Source organism: Leptosomus discolor, chromosome 3 (assembly GCF_034619465.1).
Source record: "Leptosomus discolor isolate bLepDis1 chromosome 3, bLepDis1.hap2, whole genome shotgun sequence".
NCBI lineage: Eukaryota > Metazoa > Chordata > Aves > Leptosomiformes > Leptosomidae > Leptosomus > Leptosomus discolor.
The window spans coordinates 42,148,342-42,167,998 of NC_141393.1; the positions used below are offsets into that span (position 1 = coordinate 42,148,342).

At 42.2% G+C, this 19,657-nt stretch overlaps 1 protein-coding gene across 1 annotated transcript in view; it reads left to right on the top strand.

Moving 5' to 3' along the window:
• The first annotated feature begins 5,954 nt into the window (after positions 1 to 5,954).
• Positions 5,955 to 19,657, top strand: part of LOC104346976 (cytosolic phospholipase A2 epsilon) — a 34,113-nt gene continuing 20,410 nt past the window's right edge. Inside the window, exons 1-3 of the mRNA XM_086463517.1 lie at positions 5,955 to 6,050; positions 7,293 to 7,382; positions 13,976 to 14,048. Of these exons, the coding sequence (XP_086319643.1) occupies positions 5,955 to 6,050; positions 7,293 to 7,382; positions 13,976 to 14,048 (259 nt within the window). The remainder of the gene's footprint in view (positions 6,051 to 7,292; positions 7,383 to 13,975; positions 14,049 to 19,657) is intronic.

Consider the following 19,657-nt stretch of genomic DNA (forward strand, 5'->3'; position numbering starts at 1 on the left):
TTAACTATACCCCTTTGCTTCCTTTGCTGTCTTTTTATTTGTTGGTTTAGCAGAGGAAAGCCCTATTTATTCCCAGTGTGCCACTAAGGCATGTCCTGCTATAGCTGCTGGGACTGAGCCCGTCCCTTGTCCTGGCAGTCTGGATAGGCCCACACAATAGCTCCTAGTGATACTTTCAGTATGGGTGAAACTCCTGGACAAGAACTGGATCTTCTTGTCAATTCTCCCCTTGCAATCCTCAAACATCCATGACTTCCTTCTTTCAGATACACCCACAGCTGCCTGAGTCCCACAGCAAGGTCCTTGCTGTTACTCTGAAAATAACTAAAAGTCCTGCATTGATGTAGACCCTGAAAAAAAGGTCTGACTTAATCCTCCATCCAGCCATACTTCTCCTGAGGCACTGGGGGCCTTCACCCAGTGACATGCAGTAACCCCATAGGAAATGGTCTTGAGTTGAGGGGAAGGACTCCAATCTCATCATGCCATCTCGAGTTGGTTGCTTCCTCTCTGAGTTATTGTAGAGGTGTCTGCAGGTGACTGCTCTTCAGCAGTGGCCTGTTCTCTTGACTCCCATCTAGTCAGCACTCCTGGTTCACGTTTAGTAGAGGTGTTTTCTTCGTGACTTAAGGGGTTGGTTAATTTGTTGGGCTCAGCTTGCTTTTTATTATTAAATTTATCAATTAATTGTGCAGAACTCTTGTGGAAGATCCTGGTCTTCAGTTCTTGCAGGCCAGTGTGGAGGCTTTGTGTGGCTTTGTCTTCGGGCATTTTTTTTTTTGGTTCTGGTTCAGCTGCTAAAAGGGTACATTTCCTGTATTCAGCCTCTGGGCTGTACTGAGGCATTGAAAGAATGTAGGTAACAGCTGCAGATATGGGCATTTAAAAGCCCTCTTGGTTTTGCAGGTTAGGAATGTCCCTTTTCACAAGAAATAGGAGTAATTTCATGGAATTTTCCCTTCAAGGGAGGAAACGAACCATGGGGAAGAAGCACTGCAAAAAGCCAGGCTCACACTGTATCACAGCATTAGCACTGACAGGATTTAGTGTGATTTTTCCTAAATGTTCTAAAAGATAGAACTCTTGGTAGCTGTGGTAATAGGAACTGCAAACACTCACTTGGTGACCTCCTTAATTGCAATTAATATGTTCTGCAGCTTTTCTGTGTCTGGGTTTTCCTTCTTACCTATAAATTATCTGCAGGTAAGTGAAGCGATTAGCATGCAATTGCACCTTTGCCCCAGCCCTTCCAATTATCACAAAGATGCATCCAGAACTGGGAAGCTCAGTGAGGTGAGTCAGCCCGTAGGAACATTAGTGGGATTTTTTTTTAACCTCTCACAAGTCACGTGAGTACTTGGATGGTTCTGTTGGGTGAGTGCCATGAAGGACGCAGAAGTTAATGGGATGTTGGCAGCACCATTTTATGTTGTTCTATAGCCCGAAGAATGATCAAACAAGAGACTATTGCAAAGTCTGAGCGAAGTGAGCTATTTGTCTGTGAGACTACAGGTTGTACCATGTGAATGATGGGAAATGTGTCTGTCACAGTGGATACAGGAAGTACGTGGGAAGCAGCGTGGGACTCCCTTCCAAGAAACCCTGTGCCAAAACCTATTCACATGTAAAGCTGTTGCATATGTGCAATATCCCACTGTCTTATTAGAGTCATAACACTGCAGAAGAGGCCATCAGGGCCTCATTGGACTTATAGCAGCCTTACAGTACCTGAAGGTGGCCTACAAGAAAGATGAAGAGGGATGTGATGACCTTGAAGGTCTCTTCCAACAGAAACTGTTCTATGATTCTAAGGGTATGTAGTGATAGGACAAGGGGTAATGGCTTTAAACTGAAAGAGGGTAGCTTTAGATTAAATGTAAGGAAGAAGTTCTTCACTGTGAGGGTGGTGAGGCACTGGAACAGCAAAGCTGTGGCAGCCCCCTCCCTGGCAGTGTTCAAGGCCAGGTTGGATGGGACTTTGAGCAACCTGGTTTGGTGGAAGGTGTCTCTGCCCACGGCTGTGGGGCTGGAACGGAATGATCTTTAAGGTCCCTTCCGACCCAAACCATTCTATGATTCATTTCCACCAGGGCTGGTTTCCTCATGCCCTGATCATGGTATGCTGGTCAACAGGTAGCAATGGGTGAGAGCTCTGTGCCTTTCATGCCGTTGAACTTTCGTACCTCTGAGCTCCTCCTGAAAGTCTGTCTCTTGCTGGGTTTCCGTTGAAGCCCAGTACACCTGCAGCATTCATGAAGCACTTCCCCCACACATCCAGTACCCCTAGCAGTATGACTTTTCCTGCCAGTCGCTGCTTATTACACTCTTCTCTCTCTCAGCTAATAATCTGTAAATTAGTTGTAAATATATGAAATGTTTCTCCCCTCCTATTTCCTTTCTTCCGCTGAGGTAATTGAGCATCCTTAGATGCTGACAACAATCAGGTAAAGAGCTGAAATTTTCTACATATATTAATACACACTTTTAAATCTTGAGCAATTAATGTTTCTTTAATTTTGCAATTTCTGCTACTCAGTTGCCTGAAATCCAAAGTTGTTCCAACCAATCTTGAAAGCCATGCTTCAAATTCCTCCTTGAGCTGCAGTTGTTTTACTTTATAAGCGTATGATGTAGGGCTTTTTGGAGATTTAATAGATATATGGTATCCTAGAATCTCCTACAGATTAAATGTTTTAGTCCTGCGTGCAGAATTGCATTCAGAAAATCCCTCATAGACCCTTAACAAATACCTTTTCTGGTCATTCTTATGCTCTGGTCCATGATTGCTGCTGGTGAAGGAGCTGATGGCCTGTAACCCACAGCTGGGTTAAGGGATGAAGGACCACACTGGTCATACTGCCCTTGTGCTGGTTTCCAGCAGATGAAGTGATGACAAATTTGCATTTAGTCTGCAGAAATGTGGAGAGTGAACAGTGATTCAGAAAACTTTGTGAACTAGTCTCCTGTACTCCTGGGAAACCTTATTCAAGTACAGAAAATGTCCCACAGTGAGACAACTCCAGGCACAGAGGACTTTCCTAGTGTACAGTTATCATTGAAGACTGTATATTTGCAACACACATAAAATCTGAAAGTTATAAAATGGAGCATAACTCTCTGCTTCAATTAGGCTGCCTAAGACCGTTATGGTAAGTGCTGGGCTTTATCCAGTGCATTAGTAACTGTAACATGAAAGAAACATAGACCAGCATTTAACAGTGAGTGCAGTGATGTAAAACGTCGTTAGTGATGCCAGTGTCTCTCTACTGGCAAAGTAATATCTTTCAGTATCGGAGCTGTGTACTAGTTACGTGCTAGATGCACACAATTGCTTATCCATATATGTAATGAATATAAAGTGCTGTACTTTTCTCAGCATGATTGTTGTGTTCTAACAGGAATATATTCCACTACATTTGGACTCTTTGTTAAAGACTTGCTTTAAAATTAATTTCTCAGAAGATTCCTTCTTATCTGTGACAGGGGTAAGATGACAGAGAGCAGCAGTGCCCCTGTCTCCTGTGAATTTCCTTTCCTGATCCTTCCTTCGCTAACTGCACAAGTGATGGTCTAAGGGACTGCTCCTCCTGTGGGAAGAGGATATAGCTAAGCCAGAATGCCTATCTGACTGCTCTCCACTGCTGTTTTTTGTGTAGAAGTATCTATATATCTGGGACCACTGAGGTAGTCACAGCCAGTCCTGGTTGTGTTTCCGGCTTGCCAGAATAAAACCAGGTTCATTTTGCCTGGCCTGTTCAAAGGCTAGGCAAGCATAGGCATTTAAGGGGGGATACTAGCAATCAGCAGTTTCAGTCTAGTCCAAGACTGTGATGAAAGAAATAACAAAGCTATATTTGAACATGTTGAATAACTCCAAGTTTGTCAGGGAGCACTGTTTCTCCACAAGCCTGTCTCTGTAGCCAGACACGATACCAGTACCTTTGCCAAGTGATTGAAGCTTCTACAAACTGGGTTGTAGTGTGAAAAAGAAACCTAAGTATGCGAGGGTGTACGAGGTCTAGTAAGAACTAAAGGCTGAAATTAGTATGCTGTTTGCTGCCAGGGCAACTACAGTTAGATCTTCGAAGCAGATAAGTTATTTTGCTTCATCTATCCTTAAATTATTGAAATATGAAATGTGGAGAAATAAAATCATTCCACTTGAAGCTTCTGCTTTTCATTCTACAAATTGAGACCATCCAGATTTGTGCCTTCAGATTTTAAATTAGATAACACTAGTTCAGCTCTTAATGAGAGCCTTGGAGTTTTCTTTCTTTATGGCATTCCCTGTGGAGTCACTCAGGTGGGAGTAGACTTCCTCAATTTAGCTAAAGGCCCTAATCATTCCAGATGGGTGAGTGTGCATGTAATGGGAAATTAACTCTGAGATGTGGAAGTTTGCATGCAGAATCTTCTTGTTCTTCTCTACAGGTTTCCTTGAGGACACGGAATCTCAACTTTCTTAAGATTTATCGCCTTTAAAGGGGTTTCTAGGTGAATATAATCACTTATGTTAAGTTCTCTGAACTAATCAGCCTTGGGAAAGCTGTCCTGCTGTAATAACAAGTATACCAGTACTTTTAGCATCCCATGGTAGGTCTTCCAAGGTCAGGCAGGTCTTCTGGTGAGGCTAAAAAAAAAAAAAAAAGATTATTCTCTAAGCTAAGCTGCAAGAGGAGTTCTCTGGGATGCAGCTCAGAGTGTCCATGACCTGAGGCAAAAAGATGCTCTTGCACATCAAGTGTGGGCAGAGCTGCTTTTCATGCTGGAAATATAGATGCTATGACACAGCCTACTGTTACTGGAGCTGCTAGTTTGTTATTCATTTGTTGTTCTGTGTTTGAAGATAGTAATTTCCACTTGGTATACCTGGAGATGTTCACGAGCTCTATTGTTCGTGCTCTTTGGTTTAACGAAATCTCTGTAAAATAAATCTAATGAAACTAATAAAACTAAACCACTGGATACTATATTCCATACATGGCAGCTGCAAGAAACTCATGAAATTTGGATTGCCTTTCTCTGGAAACTGTATGAAAGCATAACTCTCACCTCCTTTATGCAGCTATTACATATTTCCTTGTTTTTTCTGTTGAATTTAATGTACTGCCAGGTGCAGTAGTAGTCCTGCGTAATGCTTGTAGACATAGGCATTGAGCTAAAGGTCTCCTCTAACTGCTGCCAATGTCCACCTCTTTCTCCCCTGCCACCCTATTGCACACAATCTGGTACGGCTACTCCATGCCCCTCACTCACCTCCCCTACCTACAGTTTACTTCTGCACGCTGAAGACCCAGTCCCATGCCCGCGCCTTGGCCTTGCTCCCCTGGGAAGAAGAAACAGGAGCAGGCCAGGAAGAGCTGGGAGTTGCTGGTCCATGCAGTAACCTGTCAGGTGGTGGGGGTGGTCCTTTTCAAGGGAGTACTGTGTGACTCAGGGCAGTGCCTCTTCGCAGGCAGTAAGTTCGGGTCCCTCCACCTATATGGAGATTCTGACTTTGCAGGCACATTGGCAGTTATGTACAACACAGAGGCTTTTTCCAGGGCTCAGTTTCCCACACACAGAAGCTGCTGTTGCTCTCCGCTCAGGGCAGTCCCCACAAGAGAGGTGAAGAAGAGCTGGGTTTGAAGGAGCAGGCTTCAGCAGTGGTGGCCCCCATGCTTCTCCTCTGCTTGGAACGACGGCAGGGAAATCTGCTCACCACAGAAAAAGGGCAGCAGCAGTGCAGGATCCAACAGCAGCCAAAACGGATGCAGTACCCTTGTCTGTTTGGGAGCCTCCCCCAGCCTGTGCTTGCCCCATAAGATCCTTCCCTGGACCAGTCATCCTTGATGCTCCACCATATTTGGCAATGGGAGGGAAGTCCTTTACTTATAGAGATGAGATGGGTGGGGCCTCAGGTCATTTTATAAAATAACTTGTCATTGACTCCTACAGGAGTAAATCCTGCAAACATGTCTCAGGAAGTGCTGCCCGTGGAGGTGCCAGAAATATTCTATTGCACGAATCCAGGGAAGGCCACGATGCCATCAAATGCAAAAGCATTACAGGTAAGAAAACTTTAAAAGTCTTCTTAAGGTCCACTGTGTTTTACAGAGAACAAAACCCTGCTTTGTGAGTGTGTTTGCAAGCTACTGTACAAACTTACTGCCCGATGGACCAAGTGGCAATGTCTTTGCCTGAAGGAGTTTAAGGTGAAATGTTCTCTTCATTGCTATGAGCGGCAAAAGTCCTTCTGACTCCACCAGAGCCAAATATCTCAGCCTTATAGGCAAAATGAGAGAAGTCACATAGCAAGGGGACAAAAAAGGAAGAGAAAGTGGAAAAAAAGAACAGGGAAGGAATCAACTTTTAGGGGACTGAATTATCAGCCTGACTCCAGACCCACACTTAAAACCCATTTTTTTTCTTATTTAAATGCTACTTTTATTAAAAACTTAGTATTTCTGTAACAATAGCAAAATTTTGACATGCATATTAATGTGACAACCCCATTTTTTATTATTGGAAAAGGGATAAGGACAGGATAGAGAACAGGGATAGGGAACTGAATTTTATTTCTACATTCCTATTTTTGTTCTGAATTTTCTGTTTTGCTTTGTATTCTCTGATGCATTTCAAGATTTGCATTTAATTTTACCTGTAGTATGTTATACATTGCTCTGTGTGCTCTCTGACTGGACAAAGGCACACTACTTAAGGAAGTACTCTGGAAACAGAAACAGAATACTTCTGACATTTTTTTATAGGAACTGTCCTTTAATGGTGTTTTCCTACTGAATGTTTCAAAAGCGGGCACCCTACAGTTTAGAAGTACTTTGGAACTTCTTTTTCCTGAAAAATTTGTAATGTTAGATTTATATTTTTGCAATTTCAGTGTGTTTCATGCTCTGGGTTCAAACCCAGGGAAGAGATTCTGGAATTTTGTAAACTGAGATTTAATATTCCTGAGAGCAGGTGCCTATTACCAAAATATCACATTCAAAATGAAAAGCAAACCTTTATTCACAGAATAAACGCAGAGGCACCTTTTGGGTATCAGAGCTGAAATGGCTCTTCCTTCCCTGTCTCATTGAAAGGGTACCCCCTACCATAATTTTGTACCAGCATGTGCCAAAACAGATGGTGGTTGGTTCATTGGGCTGAGCACTGTCACACAGCTGGGTTTAGCCAACAGCTGTTTTAGTTGGGGTTTCAGCATAAGTTATTGCAAGAAGGAATTAAATATCTACCCTGATAATGCTGCTGCTGTTGTTTTAACGTTATCATTTATCATTTATTTCTTTCTTTAGGATGAAGACTTGGACATCAATTCTTTGGGAGATGGTGAACTGCAAGATGAAAACAAAGAAAGTACTGTACCAGACAAAGGTGATTTCAAGGTATTACAAACAAGAGAATTTTGAAGCAAAGCGGTCTGATGGTTTTGTTTTGCTCAAGAGGGAAGAAAGCTCAGGTAGATAAATAAATTAGATAAAAAAAAAATTTGAATGTTACAAGGGAGACACCCTTAAGTTTATTGTTTGGATTCTTTTATGCCACTTATGTTTATGATTTTCAGAATTGCTTGTTGCATTTGTCTGTTATATTTTATTTGGAGCATGCAGAGTCTCTACTGTTTTAATCCCTTTCTTGCTTGTAAAAGAAATCCATTGGTGAACTTGACGTTCCACAATGCTTTTTGTAACTGAAAGGGCCAAATGTAAGTGATGCATGTTCTGCTGCTATGGCTTTGGCAGTGCAATCTCTATCCTGGCAATTTATTGGGCAGTCCTGGATTATCGAACCCTAATTTTTCACCAGTTCTATGCTCCATCAGAAAAAAACTGTAATGGGATTCTGTGAAAGGAGTTGTGCCTGAATGTGCTAGAGCTACATGTGTTTGAAGATCAGTTATAGGTTTATTTTTTGTTAGAAATAACTGATTTTGATCAGGGTTCTCATTCTGCTATTTTGCTCTGTGTGCAGTAAGTACAGGCATTCTTTCCTATCTGTCAGGATTAGAGAAGTTTAAATGTGACTTGTATAAAAATGTTTTCCCAAGAGGTGTCTGCTTCTGAGCCAGATAATTCTATGGAAATTTGCATTATAATCTGTGCAGACAAGTGATACCGAGACAAATTGAAGCTGAAAAGGAGTTTTACCTGGAAGTTGAAGTGATACTATAAACAGGCAGACAGGTGAGCTTTGTGATAAGCTAGTTACCACGTATTCCTAGTACAATTCAGACACTGAGAAATCAAAACAAATTCTTATTCACATTCACAGTATTTTTAAAATTTCACATACACTTTTCAAAGTTTAATTTTTGTGTCCGCCCAGTATTAGGATTTTTATTAAAAAAAAAAAATCGGTGGCATTGAACGATTTTACTCTGTCAGATGTAAACACCTATTTTGCAGGAATCTGGAATTAGGTGTGGTGAGTCTCAACCCTCAGACAGTTAATGCTCAGTCTAGTTTCTTTCTCTCATATTTGGCTTGGAAAGGGCAAAGCAGTGTAAGAGGGTTCTGCCTTTTCATGGATGGACTATCCTATTCCTCTTGCTACTGTTCTACATATGGAAATAATTTTGAACATAAAGTTGAATGCTCTGTTTTCAAATGGACTATTTTCCAAAATCATAAAAAATCCAGTTGTTAAATGTCTGGAAACACTAAAAGAAGGAGGACAATGTTAACTGTACTGGAAAGGCAATGCAACTAGCCTGAGTTATCAATCAAATAATAAATCCCTGCAGAAATTGGGAATCACCGTGCACTGGGAGTATCCATGTTGATTCATATTTGAAGTTCTCTTTTTTGGAAATGTGTTTCAAGCACAGTACCTTATTCTTTGAAAGTGTACTGAGTCCCATGATGGATATAAGTATGAGGGGGCAGTGATCTGAAGTACACAATTCTTGTGGCCTTGCACCTACCCATGATGCTCCTGTGGACATGGATAAATTTTCCCTCCTGAAACCAGGGTTACTGTGGCCATATGCATGAAATGTGTGTTTCCATCCAGCTGTGGGAGGTTTTAATTCACCGATATCCAACCAAGACTTCTGCTAATTCTGGTGAAAAGGTAGTCTGATTAGAAGTCACGCTACCGATAAAAACCATGAAATGCACGGTTTGTGAACACCAGCTGGTGGCAGTGTTGGTCCCCGGCACCCCTAAGCCCCCGCACAGCCCCGTAGCATTGATGGAGATGCGGCAGCCCCAGCGCCTGGAGGAGGCAAAGGAAGGAAGCAATTAGAGCGGCTGCTTTTCCGGCGTGGGGCTTGGGTTTGTGGAGAAGGAAGAAGAGCTTCATCGACGTGGCCAAACGCTCAGCCCAGGCAGCGTGCCACAGAGGGGTCCCCTGGCACATCCCACAGCAGTGGGAGACTGGCTCTAGCAGGCTGGGGCAGGGCTTGGCTGAGAGATGTTCACAGCCTGAAGCATCGCGATTACAACTGTAAAACAGATACACTGTCAGCAGCAACATGTTCCAGTTCTTTTGATTTGGTCCCTGGCTACCATCTAGTAAAATTAGCACCTGGAGATGAAGGAAGGAGTGCCCCGGTGACATCCTGTGAGTGATTCAATCTCTGCAGAATGCTTCTCCAGGCCAGGAATGCAGGGGGACCTTAGTCAATGTAGGGAAGCTGTCTTTGCCAGGAAAGGGTGGTGTGCCAGTAGATGACACAGAAATGGATAGAGGGGTTATTATTGCGTGACTGCAGGAAAAATGTGTGGGTGGAGAGGAAGTCTTTTCATGGTTTTCATAGATAACAATTTTTTTCAGGTTGGTCTGTTGAAATGGCCTTTTTCAACTATTGAAAGAGTAAATTGATTGTCCTCAAGGTATTTTAAATCTTGTATATCTTTGCAGGATGGCTTGCGGAATAGCATGCAGTGTGGTAATGGTACCAGCGCATTGTGGCACATAATTTTCTCTGCTTCCTCATCACAATTTTTCATCCAGCATGACAAAGGCCACCTCCTTATGAGACTAGCTGGAAGGCATTCCACATTAGAAAAGAAACAGCTGAGCACATGCTTGGAGTACAGCTGCTTTTTTTGTGATGATACAATTTTCATCACACACACTGAAGATGAATTTCAGAATCTCTGCAATATTTTTCTGTTAATTTATGATTGCATTGGAATAAATACCAAATCAAAAAGGGCAACAATCAAGACTGTGAATGTATTGGCTGCCCCTGGAGGTTCAAGAGTAAATTCTCCTCTCTGAGTCAGTGTTGTTGGATGACTGCTTTCTGTTTTGGGAAGGCAGCTACAATATCCTGCTACCTGACCAAACATCTATGGTAAAACAAGGAGCTAACACTGAAAACCAAAACATGTGTTGACCCAGCATACATTTGAATGTTGTGGAATTGTGAGACTGGGGTCCAGTCTCACAGTAAGCATGGTGGAGTGGTGAGTGTCCATACCATTGATATGTGGGAAGATGTTGCTGGCAATAGTCCATGCTGTTAGATGAAGAAGACTAGAGGCTGAAGAAAGGTACTGACAGAGAACGAAGTATAAAAAAGTAAAGAAGAATAGCCATCCTCTATTCTCACGGACTTCTGTCTCATTCAGGACTACCGTCATTCTGGAGCTCCACAGCCGCTTGTGATGTGACAGGGTGTATTATACAGCTAAACTAGTGGAGTAATTTACAGCAGTGCTTCTGGAGATGGATGCATGCCACACATACCTATATCTAAGTATAAGATGACTTTAAAGAGTACTGGGATAGACCTGTGGAGTCACGAATCTGACAGGAATGCAGACAGCCTGCATGACCACAGCACTCACAGCAGAAAAATTTCTGTTTACAAATTCTTACTTGTCCAGGTGGGAGAAAGTTGGAATCATTCACAAGACAGATGAATCCTATACTTCCACCAACATAGTAACTTGGAGCTAAGCATCATACCATGTTATTCTTTTTTATGGGAAGTGGTGGAAAATTGGAAGCAGAGACTATGAGGTCTGCTCTATGTTTGATGGAGCTGTTTTCTGGAAAATTGCAGTAAAACTTCTTTTCCCTGTGAGTACAGAGAAACTAGCAGTGTACACCCTGCTCATGCACTGTCATCACAGCACACTGTATTTCATGCAGCTGTGCTATACACATATGTGCATGAGGCATACATGAGCACAATTTGGGAAGCAATGAACTGAAGACAAGCTGACAGATTGACAGGTAGTGAAAGAGCCACAGGATGACTACATCAGTCTAGATTTTATCAAAAGCAAAGCTACAATGTGACAGTGCTAAATGATTGTTGTAATATGTCCTTGTTAGCCCCAGGGCAGGACACTGCTTGGGGTCTTCCACCACTCAAGGCTGTGGTTGAAACCTCTCCATATGTGGAACATAATGACATAGCAGGAGCCTCTTTTTTTGTTAAAGGGATCGTAATAGTTTTTAAGCAAACAAAGTAACAGAATTTCTATCCTTTGCTTTATGCATGCACAGCTTCTATACTCTTTCTTTCTATAACTAAACCCTAGTACATCAGGTTATGGTTGTCACAGTTGCTATTTAAATACATAGTTGTTATTTAAATACATTTCTTTTGTTTAATATGTTACTGGAATTAACTAAAAGAGCAAATCCTCCAGGGAGCAGTAGAACTGATCACCTTGTAATTTCTGTTCTCCTGTTGTCTTTGCTACCCCCACAGGCAGGTGCTGGGGCTGCCAGGACAGTTAATGCCTGCCTGCTGCCTCTTACTCAAGTAACTGGCTGGCGGCATCTGCCTCCCCCCCTAATGCACAGGTCCTGATTTCTGTAGCTTCTGTGAAGCCACTGATTTTTTTTTTTTTTTTTTTTTTTAAACTTCGGTAGGTCTTTTTGTGACGCCCACATCTCTGAGAATTGATTTCCCCATGCCAGGTGGGGAAATCTGGCTAATACATTAGAAAGTCCTCATTAATGGGAACCAGGAGACAGGTGAGACTATGTAATAATCATTAAAAAACCTCCAACCCACTGCAATTCCTTAATGTCTCTTATCCAAGAATCTCAAATTGATTTGCAAATACGGAATCCATCGGTTCTCACTCAAACAATGCCATTTGCTGGAGGAAGTGTAGCTGGAGCTGATCCAGGAGCTGGCAGCACCTTGCACAATCTCCAGAGACAAACTGCTGCAAGAATTGCTCCATGCTTATGCAGATCCTACCAAACAATGAGTTTCTGCCTTCTAGGGCATATGCTGAGGTGCCCAAGCTCATTCCTAACATGTGAGTGTGGTGATCCACCTTTGCTAATTACCCAGCTGAGAAGAAGGGTTGATTAACTGGGTGGAGAACTGTATTAATATGGCTATACTGTTTCTGAAATGTGAACCAGGGTACTTGCATGAGGTAGTTCTGAGGACATACCCCCCTCCATCAGGGTTTTGGGGTTTTTTTTTGCAGCTTCTGTTAGGCTTTTTCTGTTTTGAGAACATGTAAAATAGAAGGTGGATGGATTGCTGAGGGTAAATTTCATGAAGTATTAAAAAAGGAAGAAAACAAAGAATTCTTGAGGCACATACATTTTGAGATCCCAGCAAAAAACATTTTAACATAATATGATGTGTTAGAAAAGAGAACACAGGTTTTTAAACACACATTGAAAAAGTAATTTGTTATGACAGAGCAGGCCTAATTGTCTTCCCATCCGAAAATAAGGTCCCTTTTGCTCTGTTTCTTAAAAAAAAATTTGGCAACATTACACATATTGTTTGAAGTGAGGTTCTTCCAGCTTCTCTTTATCTGCCTTAACATCTATTTTGTCTGTTTGTTTATAGTTGTTCTAGGAAATCTCTGAAGTGCTATAGAAATAGAAGGATGCTCCTAAATGAGAGGAAATCAGTTGACAAAAATAGCAGTTGTCAAAAAGAGTGATTTGGAGGTTTCTGCTGTAACCACTTATGCAGGTAGAAATGTTTCTAGGAGTGTGAGGAAATGACCATGTGTCACAGCCACAGGAAATGCTGATTTATTTGTTGGCTTTGTCAGAGTAGCCTTTTGCAGATAGGTCTGAGCCAGAGACAGATTTATGGAATGAGCCAGCAGGAAATCGCCTTCCTTTGAAGAAGGAAATCACATTATCCTTTAATAATAAATAGGAAGAGGTCTCTGCAGTCACAAAATCTGGAGAGACTTGTTTTATAGAAGGTTATGGCTGAGACATTCAAAGGGACCAAAGGAGTTTGATCACTTTTGATCATAAGACTTCTTTGGAGGGGGGGTATTGTTCTTTATTTTTCCCCAAAAGCAATCCATACCTAATTCCTTACCCCCTAAATCCTCTGGAAACCATTTCCAGCCATTGATTTATCTCATAGTTGCGATTTACAAAAGCTCAGATTATTTTAAAAGTTTTTTCCTGTACAACTGTGAAGGGAATAAAGAGAAATCTCTGGTTTTGAAGCAGAAGGCAAAACCACCTCTCTGAGAGCAGAACTTCGGGTTTATCCCTTGCAAGTCGAGAGAACAGGTATTCTCCACAGTGCTCTTTGCGATGTGGTGGGACCTCATGGGTGGTTACTAAGGGGATTGACCATAACTTTGAGTAAGACTGCCAGTAATTTGACAACTCCACCATGGTGCTCACCAGTGCGTTTAGTCTGTTCAAGAGACTTACTGTAGCTATTTTGTAGAGTTAATCTCTACAGTTTCAGAGCAAGGGGTTTTGCAAGCATCTCACAGACAGTATCGGTTGACAGGGATTTATCCCTTTCTTTTCTGCTGTGATGAGCAGTCCTGACTCACAGAGTAACACAGCAAAAAGAGAGTGAAATGTACAAAATGTTAAAACAAGAGTTCTTTAACAGCAGAATCTTATGTTGCAGATTTTCATCTGCAGAATAGTGAGATGGTTGACACAATTCTTATCGACTGTATTATTGTTTCCTAGCACTCAATTAGTTTGCACATTTCATACTTTTTCCCACTGAAGGCTTATTCATACTCCATTTTGTACTATTCTTCTCCAGATAGAATCGTCTCCCTGCTATCTGCTGACCGTAAGGATCATCCGGATGAGAAATCTCCAGCGAGTGGACACCTGTAAGTAACTCCATTCTTAGTGGTATCTCAGGGTACAGGCAACAAGTTTTCTTTTATAATTGTATAGCAAACTTTTCCAAGTGTTTCTGAAATAACACGGTGTTTATGCAAACTAATTGTTAGAAAGCAGGTCAGTCCTTGCTGCTTGTTGCTGTTTCGTTGAGTGTTATTCTTATGCTTTCTGTTTAGTTTTAAGATTTGAATGTGGTTTTGAGGATAAGTACTTTCTCCCAAAGAAAGGAGAGTTTCTGGTCCAGCTAGGTGAAAATGACCACATCACATGTTTTCAAAAGCAAGTGGTAATTTTGCCGCTGGGTTGTAGCACCTTGAGAGCTGTGGCTGGCAGGAGCAAACTTTTTCATCCCCTGCAATCTTGGTTCTGACACAGGTGAAATGAATGAAAAAATATTTTCTAAAGTCATTGCCACCAGGCTAACGCCATTATCAATTGCCCTGAAATGACTGTCAAAAAACATGCTGACTGAGCCTCATTCCTTCTAGCACTCGTGCAGCAGTCTTGCAGTTGTGCAAGCCTGTGAGTCACATGGCAGGAAAGTGGTGGGAAGTGAGTGAGCAGGAAAGGAAAATACCACTGCTTAGTTAAAGGACATGGACTACCCATATGTGCAGTGAGGAGAGGCATTTCACACAAAATAGACAAGTTAACAGTTCGTTTTGTTTGAATCAGTACAGCTATGTGACCACCTCTGAAAGGATGTTGAAACTAGCTCTAGGGTGAGCATGGAAAGGAAATGGTGTGACCCTCTCTTGATTCTCCTGTTTCACTGTGAGTGGCATCAGTTGGCACTATAGTCTCTTGCACAGGAAGAGCCAGGGAAGGTGTTCTGAAAAACGAAGATCGGGATTTACCATGCAGTACTATTGCCATCTTACCCCTTGGCTGTCACACATTTTTCTGGAAGGTATATCAGAGGACTTCCCTGTGTCACAGCTCTGAGTGAGGGATACACTAGCTGTATCTTAGGTCATATCATTGGGTCATAGTCTCTGCAGAGCCACCTCCTTCCTGGTCCATGGCTGTGGCGTGCGTATGATGATGCAATAACACAGAAAGGTTTCATCAAGGACTCATCTCAGATCTGCCTGTCAGGCAGCAAGACAAAATGACAAATAAGTAGTTTGTAGAAAGAGATTGTGCAAGCAAAACTGAAGCAGTACTTTGCATTAAATACACAGCTGACTAGTTTGCCTACTTCTATTCATATAATTAAGGGTTGTTTGATATGCGTTGTATTGCACAGTTAAGATACAAGAACAACAAATCACATCAGTAGAACACAGTACTTTGCCAGCTAAACTGCAATAGTCATTGATCTCCAGTGATAAACCCGAAGTCATGCTGTAGCCGTACAGAATTACTTTTAAAACATTTTGAAATAAGTACCATTACTTCTAGGATCTCCAAACATATTCAAATACCTATTTTTGCAGTTTCAAAATTCTTCAAAGCATTGTTATCTGCAAAGAATTTCCCAGCCAAAAAAAAAAAAAGAAAATAACAGTTGTACAGAATCAAAGTTCTCTGAGGGGGATATATTCGGCATATCTTCTAAAAGTCTCTGATACTTGAATAAATAGAATAACAAAAGAGGCTGTAGCAAGGCACCAACTATGATGACAGATCTGAAACAACTTTTACATCCAGAGGGAATAAATAGGCTACAGGCTTTAAGACTGGAAGGGAAATTATTGAGGAGGACATGGAAGCTGTCACTACAAAAAGGAGTTGGAGAGAGAAGGTAAATAAGGAGCCATTTTTTGCTGGTTTTCATGATGTGAGTATAAAGGAGCACCCAATAACATTATCAAACAGGAAGTTTGAAACAGATAAAATAAATATACAAGTGAACTGTGGAACTTATTGTCACATGAATGTATAGATGTTAAAATATACCTGTTCAAAAAGAAATTATTAAACACGGTGTTTCCAATGCAAGTTCTGGTTTGGGAAATCCTTACTCTGGCATTGCCTGAATGATGCATGGTGAATCAGCTGCAGTACTGCTCTAGAATTAGCTTGTTTCTTCTATTGTGGAGCAAAGTGTAGAGGGTTTGTTACCTGGCAGTGAAATGATTAAGAATTTCTTTTTTAACATGAAAAAGCCTAATGGGTTTTTTTCTGTCTCATCCTTGGAAAAAAGCTGAACTCTTCCAGATGAGACTTTCCCGAAATGCCCAGTCCAAGACAGACATGCTTCCTGGAAATGCATAGACCGAATGCTGGAATTTGACAAGTAGCAGGCAGTTAAAAGTGGTGTCTTAAGACAGAAGGAGGGCAGCCTTATATCTAGTTCTTAAATCAACTCTGTCTATATATGAAATAAAGACAAACAACTTTCTTTTCAAGGAAAAGGTGCAGACGAGACACTTTGTTCTTCCTTCAGAGAGATACTGATGTGCCTAAGCAAGGCAAAATGGGTAAGGCAGCCAGACTGGCCAGGCTGACTAGACCTACCCTTACTGGGGAGACATTTGGTATGAGCAGCCAGTGTTTTCAGTGTTAGCAGTCAGTCTCCTGGCAGCCTGCTGCAACATGCATCATTGGTGCACTGCAGTGTTTCTGCATTGTTTAGAACAGAATAGAATAGAATAGACTATTTCAGTTGAAAGGGACCTACAACAATTATCTCCTCCAACTGCCTGACCAATTGACCAATTCAGGACTGACCAAGTTAAAGCATGTTATTGAGGGCGTTGTCCAATGCCTCTTAAACCCTGACAGGCTTGGGGCATCCACTACCTCTCTAGGAAGCCTGTTGCAGTGTTCAAGCAGCCTCTCGGTAAATAAATGCTTCCTAATGTCCAGTCTAAATCTTCCCTGGTGCACCTCTGAACCATTCCCATGTGTCCTATCACTGGATCCCAAGGAGAAGAGATCAGCACCTCCCTCTCCATGTTCCCTCTTCAGGAAGCTGTAGAGAGCAATGAGATCCCCCCTCAGACTCTTTTTCACCAAACTAGACAAGCCCAAAGTCCTCAGTTGCTCCTCATCATAGGACATTCCTTGCAGCCCTTTCACCAGCTTTGTGCCCTCCTCTGGATGCAGTCAAGGACCTTCACATCCTTCTTAAATTGTGAGAGTTTGATGCTGCTTATTGTTTATCAGTACCTACACGAATGGTAAAGACCCAGTATGTCTCCCAGACTTTAATGCAAAGTGGGCATGGGCAAGGAAAAAAGAAGTCAAAGGGTTTTAAAGTATGCAACCAAAATGTCTGAAATGAAAAAACATCCCTGGGAATCACCATTCTCAGAGTCATCAGTCTGCAAAGCCCATCATGGCATCTGTGTGAGGGAAACATGCTACTGGGGTAATTTCTGTTTTTTCTACTCGTGGGCTTGCACACAGAGCAGGAAGGCAGCCCAGAGCAGCCCTTTCCCTTCCCTTTGGGATTTTATTCTGAAAGGAAAGGAAAGGAAAGGAAAGGAAGTGAATTGGACCAAACCTGAATGCTGGAGGTGAAATGTCCTCTCAACTTACACATTCAGGAAGAAACTACAGGGAAGGAGGCTAAGAGGTAGGAGTGGCGGGAAGGCAGAAGTGGATTAAAGCAGAAGATAAGATTTCAGACAAGGACAGTTAAAAACTACTATCAGAATCTGAACTATTCCTTTTTTAAAATCCAAGATAAGACATGGAAGGTGGAAAAAAGAAGGAGAGGGTGAGGGCTAGGGCCTGCTCTATATTTTCCAAACGAGTTTTTCCATCAGAGGAACATTGGGGGTTTTTGACCCTGCAGGAATGTGTTGGTTTCTTCACAAGATTTTTAGGAAAAATTTGACAGAATTAATTTTTTTTTTCCATTTCTGTATTATAATATTAAAAAGTAGAAAACCTGTAATTAAGATGTCAGTTGACGTATCAATGCATTATGTAATTTCTCAAGCAATTCTGAATTTAATTCTTCATTATGACTTGGACAGAAAGGTAGAAAGCTTTTTTGAACAAACACACTTTCAATAACATAAAACCCACCCAGTTTGTGACAGAGCCAATGGCCAAAGGGTGACACTTGGCAAAACCTGGTGGAGAAGGAAAGAAAAGGAGAAGACAAGAAAAAGCCCCTGTTGCAGCCAGGCAAGTTTTTGCCTTTCCCCACGAGTCAATGTGCAAGCTCTTGTTCCCCTGATCTCCCTGCAGAGTCCTTACATGCTGCTGAAGGGTCCTCTCCATTTACTGCTGCCATTGCTTGCCTCTCTCAAAAGTCTCATATCAAAGGATATCCAGTCTCAAATTTAGTTACCTTTTGCATTACATGATTTCTGATAATTTTCTTGTTAAGAACTGTCTAAGAGAGAGTTTCAAGGTGCTGAAGTATTTTGTGTAACCTGCATGAAGAAACTCTGCCTTCCTCTGGCACAGAGTACATCGCATTTTTGGCTGTAGCCATTTGAGTTATACTTTAATTTAGGTGCTTGTGAGAAATGAGTTGGAATATCCTTCACTAACCTTCTCGGTGCGTTTCTGGAGACTTGGGCCCTCTCTTCCTGAAGGTGGCAATTAGTTAAGAACCAATGTCTAATTCAGTGAGCTCCTTCTAGAGGAAGTCTCTACTGTCTCCTACAACAGGTATAGTTCTGCAGCTCTTTTCACAAACCCTCATGAAGCAAGTCACAGAGGTGGACATCTTTGGCAGTTGAGCTCAAAAGGTGGAGGAGGCTCCCAGGGCCCTCTCATCAGGCAGCAGCTGAAGGTTAGTGTGTGTGTGCGTGCACACATGAGCACAGGAAAGCTTGTTGGTTGAGAAAATGAAGAAAGGAGCTGACTAGAAGAGGAAATTCTCACCCTCTTCTTTTATACACAACATCGCTGTTGTCCATAACTCACATGAGGAAGACTAGAAACCACCTCCTGCTCTAGGTCATCCTATGGTCTGTGCATTTTCCCTCTCAGAAGGTGTCTTGGTTTGAAAAGACAGGTGTCTGTGGAGGAAGGCAGGAGCCTCCCTTGAAATGGAAAGTGCAACCCCCTTCCCTCCAAATTATTATAATTTTGAAATTAACAGGCCTTCAGGCAAAGATATGGGGAATAGGAATAACAGTTCTTTACTAACATATATATATATATAACACAAGGCAGGGAAAAACAAACAACCCACTGGTTTACACTGACAGAGTCAGGAATACAACCTGACACCCTGTTAGGGTGGCAGTAGCAGTCCGATAAGGTGATGGCTGCAGTCCTCCTGAAGCGATGGATGTAGTTCTGTGGAAGCAGCGATCAGGTAAAAGAGTCTGGTCTTCCTCCGAAGGTCCAGTGGTCGGCAGGTAGCTCTTGTCCTCTGGAACTCCAGTGGGGGGAAAAACTCCTCTGGGAATCCACTGGAAGAAAGGCTGCTAGGGTGTTCAAAATCTCCGTTTTTATTTGGCATGGACTGCTTGGCTCCTTCCCCCCCCCTCCCCGGGCGGAGCATCTCACAATGGGATGGGGAGTCGTGAGGCAGTTCCTTGATGGGCCATTAACAGGAGATAGCCCAGGAGCGAGTTATCGATGGGTCAGGCGATAAGGCATTGTTGTGTCCAGTAACAGGAGATAGTCCAGAGGGGGGAGGCAGGGAGCACCACCCCACCTGGTCTCAACAGCTCCT